The following is a 16,882-nucleotide window of genomic DNA, read 5'->3' on the forward strand; positions in this document are numbered from 1 at the left end:
TGAATGTACCACAGATTGTTTATCCATTTGCCCACTGAAAGACATAGAGTGGTTTGTAGTTTGGGGCAATTATGAATAAGAGCACTATAAGCAATTGTGTACAAGGCTTTGTGTGGACTTATGATTTCATTTATCTTGAGTAAATACCATTTTTACTTTTTAAGAAACTAGCAAACTTTTTTCCAGAGGGGATGTACCATTTTATACTCCCAGTGTATGAGAATTCCAGTTCCTTCACATCCTTGCCAGTACTTCATATAGACAATACGTTTTTCATTTTAGCCATTCTAATATATATATATAGAGAGAGAGAGAGAGAGTGAGTATATAGTGGCATCTCATTGTGGTTTTAACTTTCATTTCTTTAATAACAAATGATGTTGAGCATCTTTTCATGTGCTTATTTAGCATTCTTATATCTTTTTTGGTAAGGTGCCTGTTCAAATCTTTCGCCCATTTTTTTGTTTTATTCACTAGTTTGTCTTATTTTTTAGATTCCATATATAAGTGAAAACATATAGTATTTGTCTTTCTCTGTCTGACTGATTTCACTAAGCATAATACCCTCCAGTTCCATCCATGTTGCTGCAAATGACAAAATTTCATTATTTTTTATGGCCGAGTAGTATTCATTGCGGTGCATGGGCTTCTCATTGTGGTGGCTTCTCTTGTTGCAGAGCACGGGCTCTAGGCATGCGGGCTTCAGTAGTTGCAGCATGTGGGCTCAGTAGTTGTGGCACATGGGCCCTAGAGAACTTGGGCTTCAGTAGTTGTGGCTCGTGGGCTCAGTAGTTGTGGTGCGTGGGCTTCAGTAGTCGTGGCACATGAGCTCAGTAGTTGTGGCTTACGGGCTCTAGAGCGCAGGCTCAGTAGTTGTGGTGCACGGGCTGAGTTGCTCCGCGGCATGTGGGATCTTCCTGGACCAGGGATCGAACCTGTATCCCCTGTATTGGCAGGCAGATTCTTAACCACTGAGCCACCAGGGAAGTCCCACCATGATTTTAAAAAGTAAAGGAAAATACAATGGCAATGTCACATCAAATAGAGAATATCAGTAAAGAGATAGAAGCTATAAAAAAAGAACCAAATGGAAATTCTGGAGTTTAAAAGTACAATAACTGAAATGAAAAACTCACTAGAGAAGCTGAGCAGTAGTTTTGAAGTGGCAGAAGGAATGATTAGTGAAGATAAGTGGTAGAGATTATGCAATCTGTTTTTCTGAACAGAGAGAAAAAGAGGTGAAGAAAAATAAACAGAGCCTCACAGAAATGTGGGACATTATTAAGCATACCAACCAACATATGCATAATGGGAGTATTGGAAGAAGAGGAGGGAGAGAAAGGAACAGAAAAAATATTTTAAGAAAAAAATGGCTGAAAACTTCCCAAGTTTATTGAAAAAGACTAACCTACACATCCAGGAAACTCAGTGAATTTCAATTAGGATAAATCAAAGAGATCCACAAGCAGACACTGCACAGTAAAAATGCTCAAGTCAACGTCAAGAAGAAAATCTTGAAAACAGCATGGGAAAAAATCACTCGTCACTTAATAAGGGAATCCCAATAAGATTAACAGCTGATTTCTCAGCAGAAACAATGGAGGCCAGAGGGTAGTGGGATAATAGCATATTCAAAGTGCTCCCCCTGAACCACTGTTAATCAAAAATCCTATATCCAGCAAAGTTATATTTCAAAAACAAATACTCAGATTCCCTCTGAGTTCCAGGTTGATGGAGGTGACTTCATGGTCGACATGTCTATTTGGATGTCCCAGGGGAATTCAAACCCACCATTTCCCAAGCTGTCTTCATCATCTTCCCCACCCCCATAATAAGTGTGTTCCTTCCTCCATGCTCTCCACCTCAGTGCATGGGCTACCTTCCACCCAGGTGCTCATTCCAGACTCCTTCTCCCAAAGCCCCAGGCCCCAAACACACAACCCCATATCCCTCTGTTGCCTTGCTTCACCCCATTTCTTTCAACAGCCTCTCAACTGCTCTGCTTGCATCCACGCTTGCCCCCCCTTCTGACCCATGGCCCCCACAGGAGCAAGAAAGATTTTTCTCAAATGCTCTGGAAGCTGCTCTGTGAGTAGGGAAGAGGTTTAGTTGATGCGGACAGGGAAGTATCGGTGCAGCTATCCACCAACCAGTACACTGCCTCTCCCACCCCACATGGGACCCTTCAGGGCCTGGGGTGCAGTGAGAGGTCTGTGTCTCAAGGACTGAACTGTGGAGTCACACACAGTTGGGAGGTTAGTGGGGAATAAGGTGTAAAAACATTTGGGCTGAACCTTGAAAATACTATGCTGGTGGGGGAAAGGATAAACTGAGAGATTGGGATTGACATATACATGCTACTATACATAAAATAGATAACTAATAAGGACCTACTGTATAGCACAGGGAACTCTACTCAATACTCTGTAATGACCTATATGGGAATAGAATCTAAAAGAGTGGATATATGTCTAACTAATGTTCTTTTCTGTACAGCAGAAACTAACACAACATTGTAAGTCAACTATACTCCAATAAAAATTTTTTTAAAAACCTAAAAAAAGAAAAGATTATGCTGTGAAGTAAGCCAGACACAAAAAGACAAATACTGCATGATTCAATTTATATGGGGTACTTAGAGGTAGTCAGATTTATAGAGACAGAAAGTAGAATTAACAGGGGCTGGCAGGAGACGAGGGAGGAAGAATTAGTGTCTGATGAGTACAGAGTTTTTTCTTGGAGAATATGAAAAAGTTGAGGTGGGGGGTGGTGTTGCTTGCACAACAGTATGAATGTATTTAACGCCATTGAATGGTACACTGAAAAAGGGTTAAAATGGTAAGATTTATGTTATGTATATTTTACCATAGCAATAAAACAATTGCTACTGACAAAAAAAAAAAAAAAAGAATATTTGGGATTGATAGAGTGAGCGAGGAGAAGGCTGGAGGGAGGCGTATGGCAGCCTGTCTGGGCTCTGACAGGACTGAGGAGGAGCCCGGTCCAGTGACCTTAGAAGGAAACCATGCCAAGCTTCCAACTGGTTGTCCCTCCTTGGAAACACATCAGCCAGAGGCCTGCACATGTTCCCCTCATGTGTGACTCTTCCGCCTCCCTCTGCCCTCACAGTGGTAGCTGGCCAGTGTGGGGAATGAAGAGGAGGCAGCTTTGCTCTGGAGTTCGCCGAACTGGGAGCCAGTAAGAAGGCGATTTGAGCTGGGAGGGACGGTTGCTCCAGGGCCCGCCCTACCACAGCCTTGGGCCCTCCACCATAAATACCTTCTACGGGTCTGTGCGGGTGCTAGGCGACTCCACCCTGGCTGGAGCCAGACTCTAGAGTTCAGGTCTAACCTAGGTTGCAGTTGGGGGTCTGCCTGCTGGATTGTCGCCTGAACGACCTGGCTTATCGTTGTGGCACCTTCACCCTGGGCAAACGAGATAGTCAGCCTTGGATCCGTAAACCTTCCCCCATTCCATTCACTGCTGGCTGAATCCTGTGACTTGGGACAATTCTGGGTCAGACCCAGGGAGTAACTCAGGGAAATTACATTTTTAAGGGCTTGGAAGGAAAGAAAAAGGGGCCGAGGGGAAGGTCAGGGATGATTCTAGGCCCTTGAGGAGCCATGCTAGTTTTCTGAGAAAATGTGTTTCTTCGGAGAAACGAATATCCCAGAGAGGAGCCCAGAATTGACTCTACCATTATTCCAGATACAGGAACTTCCTAATTCCCACAAGCCTGACACCAACAGGAGTACCCTTTTTGCCATCTTAAAGCATGGCTGCCGCTGGAAGAGCAGAGCTACCTGAAGATTATTCCAGGCCAGTGATGCCCTCACTTCCCAGTGATGTGCTCACCTGTAGCTAGTGAGGCCAGAGCAGGGTCAGAGCCCGTGTCCCTTGACTTCCAGCCCATTGTCTGTCTATATACCCTTATTACTCTTAGCTCTTCCATTTACATCTAGTGGCTTGAGGATTTGTCCTGGGCTAGCACTGCCCTCTTGTCAGGTATCTCCACAATTTTTTTTTTTTTTTCCTGCAGCCGATGCTCCGGTAAAACAAGTATAAAATGAATGACAAGAAGTTCTCCTTCATGATGGGCATCTTCTGTATCCTCAACACCATCCAGTTCCTCATCTTCGAAGTGAACGAGGTTGCATACATCGGCTACGAGGACAACTTCAGCATCTACAAGGAGACAAAGTCTGAGCTAGTCTCTTGGGTCACGACCTACAAGAAGAACATCAACATCTGCCTATCCACCATCACCCTCATGGTCAGCTCCTTGTTCCTCTACTGCATCCACATCAGCAACTACGTGGGGCTGCTGTGCTACACCATGTGGATCATCACCTACGAGCTCCTCAGCTTCTCCGTGGTCCTGCTCACCAACGGGACCATCAAAGAGCAGTTCAAGGAGCTGAAGTACTTGCACTTGATTTTCCAGGTCTCTCGAATGATCCTGCACTTTTTCTGTCTGCCCTTCGTCACCAAGTATGCGTACTCCCTTTACAAGGACCTCAAGACTTTAAGCAAGATAGGCCGCTGCAAACGCTCCTCTGTCAGTACAGTTGACTCGTGGCCACCTGTCGGGCTGGGAACCTTGTACCGCAAGTTAAACTAAACTGTGCCAGGAAGAAGGGAGAGAGAGGGACGGCGCTCCCCAGCGGTGGCTCCCCCTTCCCTGCCTGCCTTCTGCTGATTCTCCTTGCCTTTTCCGGGTACTCGAGTCTTATGCGCTTAAGAATGACCCTTGGGGGAGGGAGGGTTGCGTGGATCAATTATTATACGTGTGTATTTGTGACTTGTTTTGGCATTTAATTATAGACCGCCTTTGTGCTTACTTAACCATCTCATTGGTGTATCCTGTTGTCTCTCATTGTACCCTCCTCTCTGCACATCCTTAGTTTCTAACTTTTCTCTTGTGGATTGCCCCACTGATGCCTGATTCTGCTGAATCCTTTATGAGCAGTGCTATTTGATAGAAATTTCTGTGCTGATGGAACAGTTCTACATCTGCGCTGTCCACTAGCCACATGTGGCTACTGAGCACTTGGGACATGGTTATTACAATCTAGGAATCAAATTTAAAATTTTATTCGGTTTTAATTACTTTCAGTTTCAATAGCCACATGCGGCTGGCTTGTGGCTACCATATCGCAGAGCACAGTAATCTGGAGCCTCATTTTACTCCTGCGTATAACTGTAGACCCCCTTTCCAACTTCATGCATCACTCTGCTTTCCTCATAATGTTCAGAAAGCAATTCCTCATGTTGGTTCATAACATGACAAGAAGAATCCCCATTTAAGAAAGTTCCGGGCTTCCCTGGTGGCACAGTGGTTAAGAATCCGCCTGCCAATGCAGGGGACACAGGTTCGAGCCCTGGTCCGGGAAGATCCCACATGCTGCGGAGCAACTAAGCCCGTGCGCCACAACTACTCAGGCTGCGCCCTAGAGCCCGCGATCCACAACGACTGAGCCTGCACACCTAGAGCCCGTGCTCCGCAACAGGAGAAGCCACCGCAATGAGAAGCCCGTGCACCACAATGAAGAGCAGCCCCCGCTTGCCGCAACTAGAGAAAGCCCACGCCCAGCAACTAAGACCCAGTGCAGCCAAAAATAAATAAATAAAATAAATAAATTTATAAATAAATAATAAATTTAAAAAAAGAAAAAGTTCCACGATTTCTCAACTCAAGCACTATTGGCATTTTGGACTGGATAATTCTGTCTCATAGGGGGGTCCTGTGCACTGCAGGATGTCTAGCAGCATCCCTGGCCTCTACCCACTAGATGCCAGTAGCATCCCCCAGCCTTTTTTTTTTTTTTTTTAGCATCCCCCAGCCTTGTGACAAACAAAAATATCACCATGCATTGCCAGTTGTTCTCTGGGGGCAAAATTACCCCCAGTTGAGAACCTCTATTTTAAAGCAACACATCCCCAGCGCTGAGAGCTGGTATGCCACTACTATTAACTAATGGAGAGCACCTTTAATAAGAGCTCTTTACATTTACCACCTTGTATAGTTTTTGTTTTGTTTGTTCGTTTTGTTTTGCTTTTGGCTGTTCACGGGCTTTCTCTAGTTGCAGCGAGCAGGGGCTACTCTTCATTGCGGTGCACGGGCTTCTCATTGCGGTGGCTTCTCTTGCTGCAGAGCAGGGGCTCTAGGCGTGCGGGCTTCAGTAGTTGTGGCACTCAGGCTCAGTAGCTGTGGCTCGTGGGCTCTAGAGCACAGGCTCAGTAGTTGTGGTACACGGGCTTAGTTGCTCCACGGCATGTGGGATCTTCCCGGACCAGGGCTCGAACCCATGTCCCCTGTGTTGGCAGGCGGATTCTTAACCACTGCACCACCAGGGAAGTCCCTAGATCATCTAACTTCTTATATGACTGTCCTACTTGGTTCCCTGAAGCACTCTTACTTTTACCAGGATAAGAAGAGGGACCTCTTTTTAGAATAATTCCTTTTCCTTCAAAAAATGTTGGGAGTGAAGTCAGGGACACTGTTTTGACCATGCTCCTCCAAACCATGAGCATAATGACAGCAGCCCAGTTTTACTGAACACAATTTGTGCCAGGTAGTATTCCAACAATTCGCTCAATTCTTCCCACCACCCTGTGAGGGACAGATTTAGATCCAGGCCAGGTCCCAAAATGACCACCAGATGGCAGTCAGCAATAAGCTTTTGCTTAGTGCTGTTTGCCTTCTAAACCAGATCCTCTAGGGGTGGCTGATTTGGGGATTTAGGGAACCTCAAGCTGATGACTGAGGATTAACAGCATGTGTCTCCACCCTAGTCTCATAATGTGTAACTTGGTACCAGAAACAAAAACCAAAACAGGCCAACTTCAGGGTTCTAATCCCCTGTCCCAGCTGGGGTAGCAGTGGGAAGGTCGTGTGTGTGTGTGTGTGTGTGTGTGTGTGTGTAGAAGGGGTGGAGAGAGAAACAGAGTTCCAAGAATCAGCTCAACTAAGAGTTACCTGCTGCCCTCAGATACAAGGCTGTGCGCGCCTCGACACCAAGAGTCCTTGGAAAGTGCTGTGTCCATCTCCACTTCCCAGCCTCCCATTCTCTCTGGAACTCCTTCCACTCCACTGAGACAGCTCTTGTTAAGCTGATCTCCATGCTGCCCAATCCTGAGCTCAGCCTTCGCTTGCCAGACCTCTCCATGGCTTTTGACCAGCTGATCCCTCCCTGTCCTGCAAACAGGTTTCTCTTTTGGCCTATGGGACACCAGGGCCACCACTCTCCATTCACCACCTACATCACTGGCCCTCCTCCATCTCCTTTGCTGGTCCCTCTGCATCTCCCTGACCTCCAAACATTGACGAGCTCCCAGGCTCAGTCCTTGGTCCCCTTCTCTTCTCTGTCTGGGTCACTCCCAGCTCTCCTGGCTCAGGTCCGTCATGGGTAACCCCCATATGGACAGCTCCTGTCTGGACCTCTCCCTGAAATGTGTACTTGTTGGTCCAGTCGCCTCCTTGCTGTGGCAGGTGCCTCTACATGGTTCCCAAAGGTCCCTGCCAATTGATATTCACACTCGTCACCTCCCCTTGAGTGCAGGCTGGGCTAGCAACCCTCTTCTAATAAATAAAACACAGCAGAAGTGATAGGATGTCATCTCTAAGATTAGGTTACAAAACCACGATGACCTCAGGGTTGCTCGCTCTCTCCACGGGAGGCCAGCTGCCACACTGGGAGCATCTCGATGGAGAGGCTGGCATGGTTAGGAAGGACGTTGCTAACCAACAGCCCCCAAGGACCTAAGTCCTACCAACAGCCTCCTAAGTGAGCTTGGAAGCAGATCCTCCCCAAGTCGAGTCTTGAGGGGGGCCACAGCCCCAGCTGGACACCTCCACTGCAGGTGAGAGCCCCTGAGTCAGAGGACCTGTGCCAGCTGCGCCGGGGTTTCTGACCCACAGAAACTGTGACATAGATGCATGTTCTCTTAAGCTGCTATGTTTGGGGGTAATTTATTACAAAGCAGTCAATAAGTAATACAAGTGCCCAGTAGCTATCTCAAAACATGTTGCGATCCATACTTGTGGTGGTTTTTCTCCCATAAAGCTGCCCTAACGCCCTCCACTGGAAGGGTGGAGGAGGGAGTCTTTCCAGTTGAGCAACCCTTCCAGTTGCTCAGGTCAAGGACCCAGGAATCATCCTTGGGTTCTCTCTCTCTCTCAGCCTTCACCCAACTCCTCAGAAAACCCTGTCAGCCCCACCTTCAATGTGCATTTAGATCCCACCACTTCTCATCCCCTCCCCTGCCACTGCCCTGGCCCTGGCTGTCACCGTCTTTTGCCCCGGCTGTTGCAGTAGCAGCGTCCTAACTGGTCTCCCTGACACCACCCTGGCTCCCTCTGCAGTCAGTTCTCCACCCAGCAGCTAGAAGGATCCTGTTGAAACCTAAGTCAGATCAGGTTCCTCCCTCTACTCTGCTATTCACATCCTGCCAGGGCTTCCCACCACACTCAGAGGAAAAACCCTGAGTCCTCATCATAGAATGTTGGGTGCTAAGTGATCCAGTTCCCCGTCATCCCTCCAATCTCCTTCCTAACCATCCTGCCCTTCCTCCCTCTGCTCCAGCTGCCCTGGCTGCTTTGCAGTTCCTCTTACACACCCAGCACACTCCAGCCTCAGGGCCTTTGCACCTGTCTCTTCAGCCTGGGATGTTCTTACTCCAGGGGTCCACTGGCTTCCTCTTGTTTCTTTCAGGGGTCTGCTCAAGAGCCATCACAGAGGGCTTCCCGACCAACCTATGTGAAGCAGCCCCTCCCACCACCCCTCTCTAACCCGCTTACCCTGCTTTACTTTTTCCATAACACATATTATCACCTGACTTACTATATACAATTATCTCCCCCCAAAATATAAGCACCATATTATCTTCATTGCTATTTTCCCAGCACCGAGAACAACACCCAACACACAGCAGGTGCTCGATAAATATTTGTGGAATGAATGGGCCTGCACCCTCAGCAGAAGAGAATGTCCTGTTGTTCCTTGTTTTCGAAATGATGCTTACGGTAGCTGGGCTGGTGACGGGCAAATTACTACTGCTCTTTTGGCCTCCTCTTCCTACTCCTTTTTTTCTCTCACTCACTTCTGGAGACTCTGGTGAAGACTGTAGACAGTTACACGTGGGAAAATACCCACAAAGGATACAAGAATATCAGCTTCCTTGTCCCTTTCCTCCTTTCCTAATCCTTTTCCCTGCACCAGCTGCTGACACTAGAAACACCACCTCATCTCCCAGCACCACCTTACCAAGCCTAAAACAAGACTTTCAAACAATGCAGGAGTCCCTGGGAAGGGCAATATTCTGAGAGCTGTCACCCACCCCTGTGAAGATCTCTGGCCTTCCATCCTCCGTTTCTTCACTAGGTTTGCTGAGTATCTACTGTGTAGCAGGCCCTGAGCTAGGAATGGGGGGATACCCTGAAAAGTAAGAAACAGCCCACATTTCAAGGGGCTCCCAACCTAGTGAGGGGTGGGGGTCATTGAGGGCCATTTGGACCCAGTATGATAGGTATTGAGGGAAGCACTGGGGGCCACAGAAGGAAGGAGGTTGGAGAGTCAGGGAAGTCTTCCTGGAGGAGGAGACCTTTAAGTTGAGTCCTAGAAGAAAGTTTGATTTAGCCCTGAGAAGGGAGCGGAGGAAATGGAAAGGTGGGAGCCTGAGAAGGTGCAGAAAACCCTGGGACAGTAGAGCTGTGCACTCGTATTCATCATTTCCACCTCAGGGTGAAGGAAGGGTCTCTGCACAGGGGAACGGTGGTGTCAAGAGGAAGCAAGCAGGCTCGAACTTCCCCAGAGAAAAGAGCGTCTCCCCTTTTCCCACGGCCTCTGCTGGCTGCTCCCGGAAGGCGCTTGCTCTTAAGCATATAACCACTGAATAGTTCCGAGCGTCTTTCCCACCTCACTGCTGTCACCTGTAAGTCCAATGTCCCACGAAGTACAGACTTTGTTCCGTGTTGACATCTCCCCACTGGTTTCAAGGTGTGTAAACATTTCTGTAGGTCTTACTTCTTTTTTCCTCCTGGCCTTGGGTCTCTATTCCCCCTGCTTTCTTTCCCCCGGAAGTCCCCACATTGATTGCTACTATTCTCAGCCTTTGAAGCCCTCGTTTTTCCTTTCTTCGGTCTCTTCTATCATCAGTCTCTACGCACAGACTGATGCTATACTTTTCTTTTTCCAATCAAATTGCCCACCCAGCAAGTGGTTAATGAGGGCCCCTGAGAGCCGGCCCCTAGGTAAGGCTGCTGTGGTGATGAAGCCTGAGCTCCTGACTTTTCAAGACAGCCTTTCACAGGGCGAGCTGCCTGGTGAAACCCTCCTAAGCTTCCTTCCTCTTCCCTCGGCCCCTCACCAGTTGTTAGTAAAATAGACTTTTACCATTTTCAATGCTTAATTTTTTAAAAAACTGCAATAAATTATGATTTTCTTCCCTGGGAAACAGGTCTTACAAATATCTTTTGACTGTATTAATTTTGCTTCATAAACAAGGGCTTCGCTTTAGGTTTGTGTGTTCGTGCATGTGATTCTGTGTGTCTGTGTATCTGTGTTTGTGAATGTTTGTACGTATTTGTGTATGTTGTGTGTTTGCACGTTTGTGTATATGTAAAAGGCTGAGTTAAACAATTATTTGGTGATTGTCAGAAATAACTTACATATTAAAGATATAAAAAGATCAAAAACTTTTTAAGGCTTTATATTTTTCTAAAATTTTCTTTTGCCTGCTACGAAGGCTACCTTTTCCCTTCAGAAATCTATCCAATGAGAGGCAACACTGGAATGCACTTTTTTTTTGCCCGCACCACACAGCTTGCGGGATCTTAGTTCCCTGACCAGGGATTGAACCTGGGCCCCAGCAGTGAAAGCACCGAGTCTTAACCACTGGACCGCCAGGAAATTTCCAGAATGCATCTTTTTTAAAAGGGGATGTTTGGTTTTTCTCTTGCCCCATAGCACAACACTGACAAGATGTATTTTATGAATGATGTGGAGAATGGAACTTATGGCCATCTTGCTTCTCAGAGTTTTAGGGAGACAAAAGGATCCCATTCAAAGGAACTGCGAAAAAGTAGTTGTAAAAAGTGTCCAAGAAAAAAAAAAAAGTGTCCAAGAAACGAGAGATCCTATCAAGTCTGCTAGTAGACACTTGGCAGCTTGTTTTCAAGGATTCTCAGCTCCTGGCATCTTCCTCTGCCCAGGCTGAGCCTTCTGTCGGCTACCTTGAACTCAACCTGACCCCATCTGCCTCTCACTCTGATCTGAGGATCTCTTGCATTTTCTGGCCTGATTGAGATGATTTTATTTAGCATTTAATCACTTTTCTGCAATAGCCACCTCCTTCCCCACTTTCTTACATCCTGAAACACACCCTTGCTTCCTTAACATGTGCATTCACGCCTTCTTTCTCATTTATCCATTCATCAAAATGCAGGGCTTGTCAACTATTTGCTGGGCATTATGCTAAGAAGTGAAGCAAAAATAAAAAAACAAGATGCAGTCTTGGCTCTGAACCAAGAAGAGTGCCTGTGAGGGAGTAATTACAATATTATATGATAAATCAGGTAACAGAGGTTAAGTCCAAAGTGCTATGTTCTCTCTATTTTTCAGTGGTTTGTTCAACAAATGTTTATTGAGTGCATGCTATATATCAGGTATGTTAGATGTTGGCCACAGGGATGAAGAAAATAAAGTTCCTACTCTCATGAAACTTGCATTCTAAGGAGGGAAGACAAGTGATAAACAAGTGAACAGATAAGTATATATAATAATTTCAGTTAGTAATAGGTACTAGGAATAAAATAAAGCAAGGTGATATAATAGAGTTTTATCCCAGATCGTGAGACTTAGCCTAGTAATTCCATCCTCTTGCGAGTCACTGTTTTAGAAGCAGGCCCAAGCCAGTGGAGAGGGGCATCTAGGAGGTCTCTGAATGAGGAATGACTCTGGGGAAGTGATGCTTAACAGGACTCGGAAGATCTGTGGCAAAGACATCCCAAGCAGAGGGAACAGCAAATGCAAAGATCCAAGCATGGGGGAAAAGTTTGGTGTGTGCTGACAACAGCCAGAAAGCCAGTGACTGGAGCACAGTGAATGAGGGCATGGGGGATATATTAATCAACTGGTCCAGCATCCCTCTCAAACCCTCTAGAGTACCTTCCTTAGCCTCAGAAGGGAAAGCTAAAACCAAATGCTCTAGCCTCCCTTGCAGCTGTGGTCCTACAGGCTGGACATGGATTGTGAACTTGAGAAGGTAGAAGTGAGGCAGAGGCCATCTTCCTGCCACCTTTGACTGCTTTTGACAAACAAGGTCATAGAGTCAACCTTTTTCTCTGCATCAGTGTTCCAGTGCTCGGTCACTAGCTTGTGGGCAGCTGTAGCCTCCTGATCCCTGGGTTGCTATTGTGGTGGTGTTTTCTGGAAATCAACAGTCCAAAGGTGGCCTCCTGATTCCCACCTTCCCAAGGGGGGCGGTGGCAGCAGCTCTCCTGGCAGGCAGGTTCAGCAGTGTTATTCCAGGAGTCATCCCAGAGGCCTAGCACAAAGCCTCTTGTACTCTTCCAAAGATTTAGAAGGAACCAATTCCTTATTCAATCCCTTTTTGCCTCAAATACCTGGGAAGGTCTCTGGTTTCCTGCAGCTATAAGGGGTTCTGAGTTATATGGGGGTTTGTGAAACCCGGCTCTCCACTTTGGCATACCCCACATTTAAACAGAGAATTACCCATCTAACCCTACTTGCTGTTTTCCAGGGCAAAGCCAACTTCATATTCATAACAAAACATTTTTTCCTCACTCAGGGTAGTTCAAACTTGGTCAAACAATTGTTGACAATCTTAATAAACAAGTCCACAAGTTTCCTTTTGTCTGCCATGCTTGATAAATTGCTCAAAGAATTTGAATAGATGTGTCAGGCTTGGTTTCCTTTGGATGTGTCTCCCTGAGTAAGTTACACTTGGTTAGATGTTCACTGACCTGCCCTTTATTACTAGGCTAGCCAGATATGGAAATGATACTGGTATGGATATCCAGGTGACTTGCCAATTAAATTCAGCATATTTATGGAGTGCTACTTTGAGCAAGTCTTGTACAAAAAGCACCGAGGGAAATGTAAAGCTTCTCTTCAGGTGCTGACAATCTAGTAGAGATAAATAGATAGATAGACCATACTAACTTATGCTGATAGAGTGTTTACTAGGTACTGATTCAAATGAATGAACTCATTTAATTCTCACAACAATGCTATGAAGTAAATTGTATTGTTTTCCCCATTTTACAGATGAGGAAACTGAGGCCCAGGAAGGTTATGTTATTTTTCTAGAGTCACACATAAAGTGGCACTGCTGGGACTTTAACCAGGCAGCCTGGCTCCAGATGCCCGCAGTTAATCATAACCACTGTGTGAGGCTCAAGGAAAGCATTAGGGGAGCAAAGCAGAGGTAGAACTAATTCAGCCTAAGGGAATCAGAGCAGCCTTCCCCCTCCACCACTGAAAGAAATCTCCCATTTTTTGGTCAATTCAGCAAACGTGCATTGGACCTGGACTTTGTGCTGGATCTTGAGAAAGGTGCTGGTGGTATAAAGATGAATGAGACCTGCTTTCCTGCCCTTGAGGGGCTCACAAGGTAGGAGGAGAAGCTGACAGCTGAGAACATTAGTTGTGAGAGACCTAGCCAAGATGGCAGAGTAGAAGACCCTGAGCTCACCTCCTCCCACAGGCACATCAAAATTACAACTATATACAGAGCAATTATCTATGAGAATAACCTGAAGACTAACAGAAAAGATCTTCTACAACTAAAGATATAAAGAAGAAACCACCATGAGATGGGTAGAAGAGGCAGAGATACTGTATAGCCAAGACCCACACCATGGGTAGGTGACCCACAAACGGGAGGACAATCACGACAGCAGTGGTTCTCCCTAAGGAGCGAAGGGTTCAAGCCTCACATCAGGTTCCCCACTTTGGGGTTCCTGCACTGGGAAGATGAGCCTCCAGAACATCTGACTTTAAAGGTTAGCAGGGCTTACTTTCAGGAGAGCTGGAGGGATGTAGGAAACAGAGACTCTGATCTTTTTTTTTTATTATTGGCAGCACAGCTTATGGGATCTTAGTTCCCTGACCAGGGATTGAACCCTGGCCCCCAAAAGTGGAAGCACGGAGTCCCAACCACTGGACCACCAGGGAATTCCCCAGAGACTGTGCTCTTCAAGGGCACATGCAAAATCTCACACACTCTGAGTTCCAGTGCACAGGCAGTAATATGAAAGGAGCTTGGGTCAGACCCACCTGCTGACCTTGAGAGCCTCTCAGAGAGGCAGGAGGCAACTGGGACTCCCCCTGGGGACATAGACACTGGCGGAAGTCATTTTAGGGAGATTGTTCTACCACAAGGACACTGGTGCTTGGCAAGCACCATCTTGGAGTCCTCTCTCTAGTCTATTAGCACTGGGGATGGGGGGAGGGAAGCACCAGCCCTGAGACCCCCCCCCCAGGCCATGCAGCCAGCTGCCCTGGGACCCACCCCCCCTCAACCAGGAGGCCAGCAGTCACAGCATGAGGCAGGGCCTGGCAGCCAACAAGGCCAGGGGCCAGCCCCACGTACCAGCATGCCCACAGTGCTCAGCCCCACCACAACAGAACGACCCATGCAACCCACATAAGGGGCACTCCCAGAGCATATAGCTTTGGTGACCAGAGGGGAGTGTGCTGCTGGGGCCCATAGGACATCTCTAACATAAGGCAACTTCTTCAAGATTAGGAAATGTAACTGACCTAACACATAGAAATAAACACAGATTTTTTAAAAAAAGAAAGAAAAATAAAATAAATAAATACAGAGAATTAGGCAAAATGAGGAGACAGAGGAATATGTTTAAACAGACAAAAACCTCAGAAAAAGAACTAAACAAAGTAGAGATAAGCAATCTACATGATCAAGGGTTCAAAGTAATGATCATAAAGATGCAGAGTGAACTCAGGAGAAGAATGGATGATGAACACAGTGAAAATTTTAACAAAGAGTTAGAAATATAAAGAAGAACCAAAGAGAGCTGAAGAATACAATGAGTGAAATTAAAAAAAACACTGGAAGGAATTAACAGTAGCTTAGATGATACAGAGGAATGGATCAGCAAACTGGAAGACAGAGAAGTGGAAATCACCCAAGCTGAACAGAAAAAAAGAATTAAAAAAATAAAGATAGCTTAAGAGACTTCTGAGACAACACCAAGCATACTAACATTTGAATTATAGGGATCCCAGAAGGAGAAGACAGAGAGAAATGGGCTCAAAACTTATTTGAAGAGATAATAGCTAAAAACTGTCCTAACCTGGGGAAAGACACAGGCATCCAGGTCTAGGAAACATAGAGAGTCCTAAGCAAGATGAACCCAAAGAGGTCCATGCCAAAACATGTTGTAATTAAAAAGGCAAAAATTTGGGCTTCCCTGGTGGCGCAGTGGTTAAGAATCCGCCTGCCAATGCAGGGGACATGGGTTCGAGCCCTGGTCCGGGAAGATCCCACATGCTGTGGAGCAACTAAGCCCGTGAGCCACAACTACTGAGCTTGCGCTCTAGAGCCCGCAAGCCACAGCTACTGAGCCTGTATGCCACAACTACTGAAGCCCACGTGCCTAGAGCCCGTGCTCCACAACAAGAGAAGCCACTGCAATGAGAAGCCCACACACCACAACGAAGAGTAGCCCCCGCTCGCCACAACTAGAGAAGAGCCCATGCACAGCAACAAAGACCCAACGCAGCCAAAAATAAAATTAATAAAATAAAATAAATTTATTTAAAGACAAAAAAAAGGCAAAAATTAAAGATAAGAGAGAATCTTAAAAGCAGCAAGAAAAAACAATTAGTTACATACAATGGAACTCCCATAAGACTATCAGCTGGCTTTTCAGAAGAAACTTTGCAGGCCAGAAAAGAGAGGCACAATATATTCAAAGTGATGAGAGGAAAAAACCTACAACAAGAATACTTTACCCGGCAAGGCGATCACTTGGATTTGAAGGACAGATAAAGTTTTACAGACAAGCTAAAAGCTAAAAGAGTTCAGCACCACTAAACCGACTTTATAAAAAATGTTAAAGGGACTTCTCTAAGCAGAAAAGACAAGACCACAACAAGAAATATGAAAATTACGATAGGAAAAGTTTCATTGGTAAAGGCAAACATAAAGGTAGTAGATCAACCACTGATGAAGATAGTAGAAAGTTTAAACAACAAAAGTAGTCAAATCATCTTTATTCACAATAAGTAGTTAAGGGACACACAAAACAAAATGATGTAAAACATGAGGTGAAAAAAATTTTTAAGTGAGTAAGGAGGAGTAAAAATGCAGCATTGTTAGAATGCATTTGAACTTAAGAGATCATCAACTTTAAATAATCATATATATATGTTGTTGTATACAAACCTTGTGGTAACCACAAACCAAAATAGATACACACACAAAAAAACAGAAAGGGAACCAAAAGTAACACTAAAGATAGTCATCAAATCACAACGGAAGAGAGCAAAAGAAGAAGAAAGGAAACAAAAAGAGTTACAAAAACAACCAGAAAACACAAAACGACCATAAGTACATACCTATCAATAATTACTTTAAAGGAAAATGTACTAAATGCTCCAATCAAAAGACATAGAGTGGTTGAATGGATTAAAAGAAAAAGACCCATATATATGCTGCCTACAAGAGACTCACTTCAGATCTAATGACACACAAAGACTAAAAGTGAGAGTATGAAAAAAGGTATTCCATGCAAAAGGAAATGAAGAGAAAGCTGCAGTAGCAATACTTATACCAGACAAAATAGACTTTAGAACAAAGACTGTAGCAAGAGACAGAGAAAGACATTACA

General features: G+C 45.6%; 1 protein-coding gene across 1 annotated transcript; it reads left to right on the forward strand.

The window, feature by feature from the left end:
* The first annotated feature begins 4,066 nt into the window (after positions 1-4,066).
* TMEM217B (transmembrane protein 217B) lies at positions 4,067-4,621 on the forward strand. The gene has a single exon (XM_059937477.1). The coding sequence runs from the start codon at positions 4,067-4,069 to the stop codon at positions 4,619-4,621; it is 555 nt and encodes a 184-aa protein (XP_059793460.1).
* The last annotated feature ends 12,261 nt before the right edge of the window (positions 4,622-16,882 follow it).

Source organism: Balaenoptera ricei, chromosome 11, assembly GCF_028023285.1.
Source record: "Balaenoptera ricei isolate mBalRic1 chromosome 11, mBalRic1.hap2, whole genome shotgun sequence".
In the NCBI taxonomy this organism is placed as follows: domain Eukaryota; kingdom Metazoa; phylum Chordata; class Mammalia; order Artiodactyla; family Balaenopteridae; genus Balaenoptera; species Balaenoptera ricei.

What these genes read in the sequence shown, in the direction of transcription:
- TMEM217B (XM_059937477.1), top strand. Translation starts at nt 4,067, where the DNA reads ATGAATGACAAGAAGTTCTCCTTCATGATGGGCATCTTCTGTATCCTC.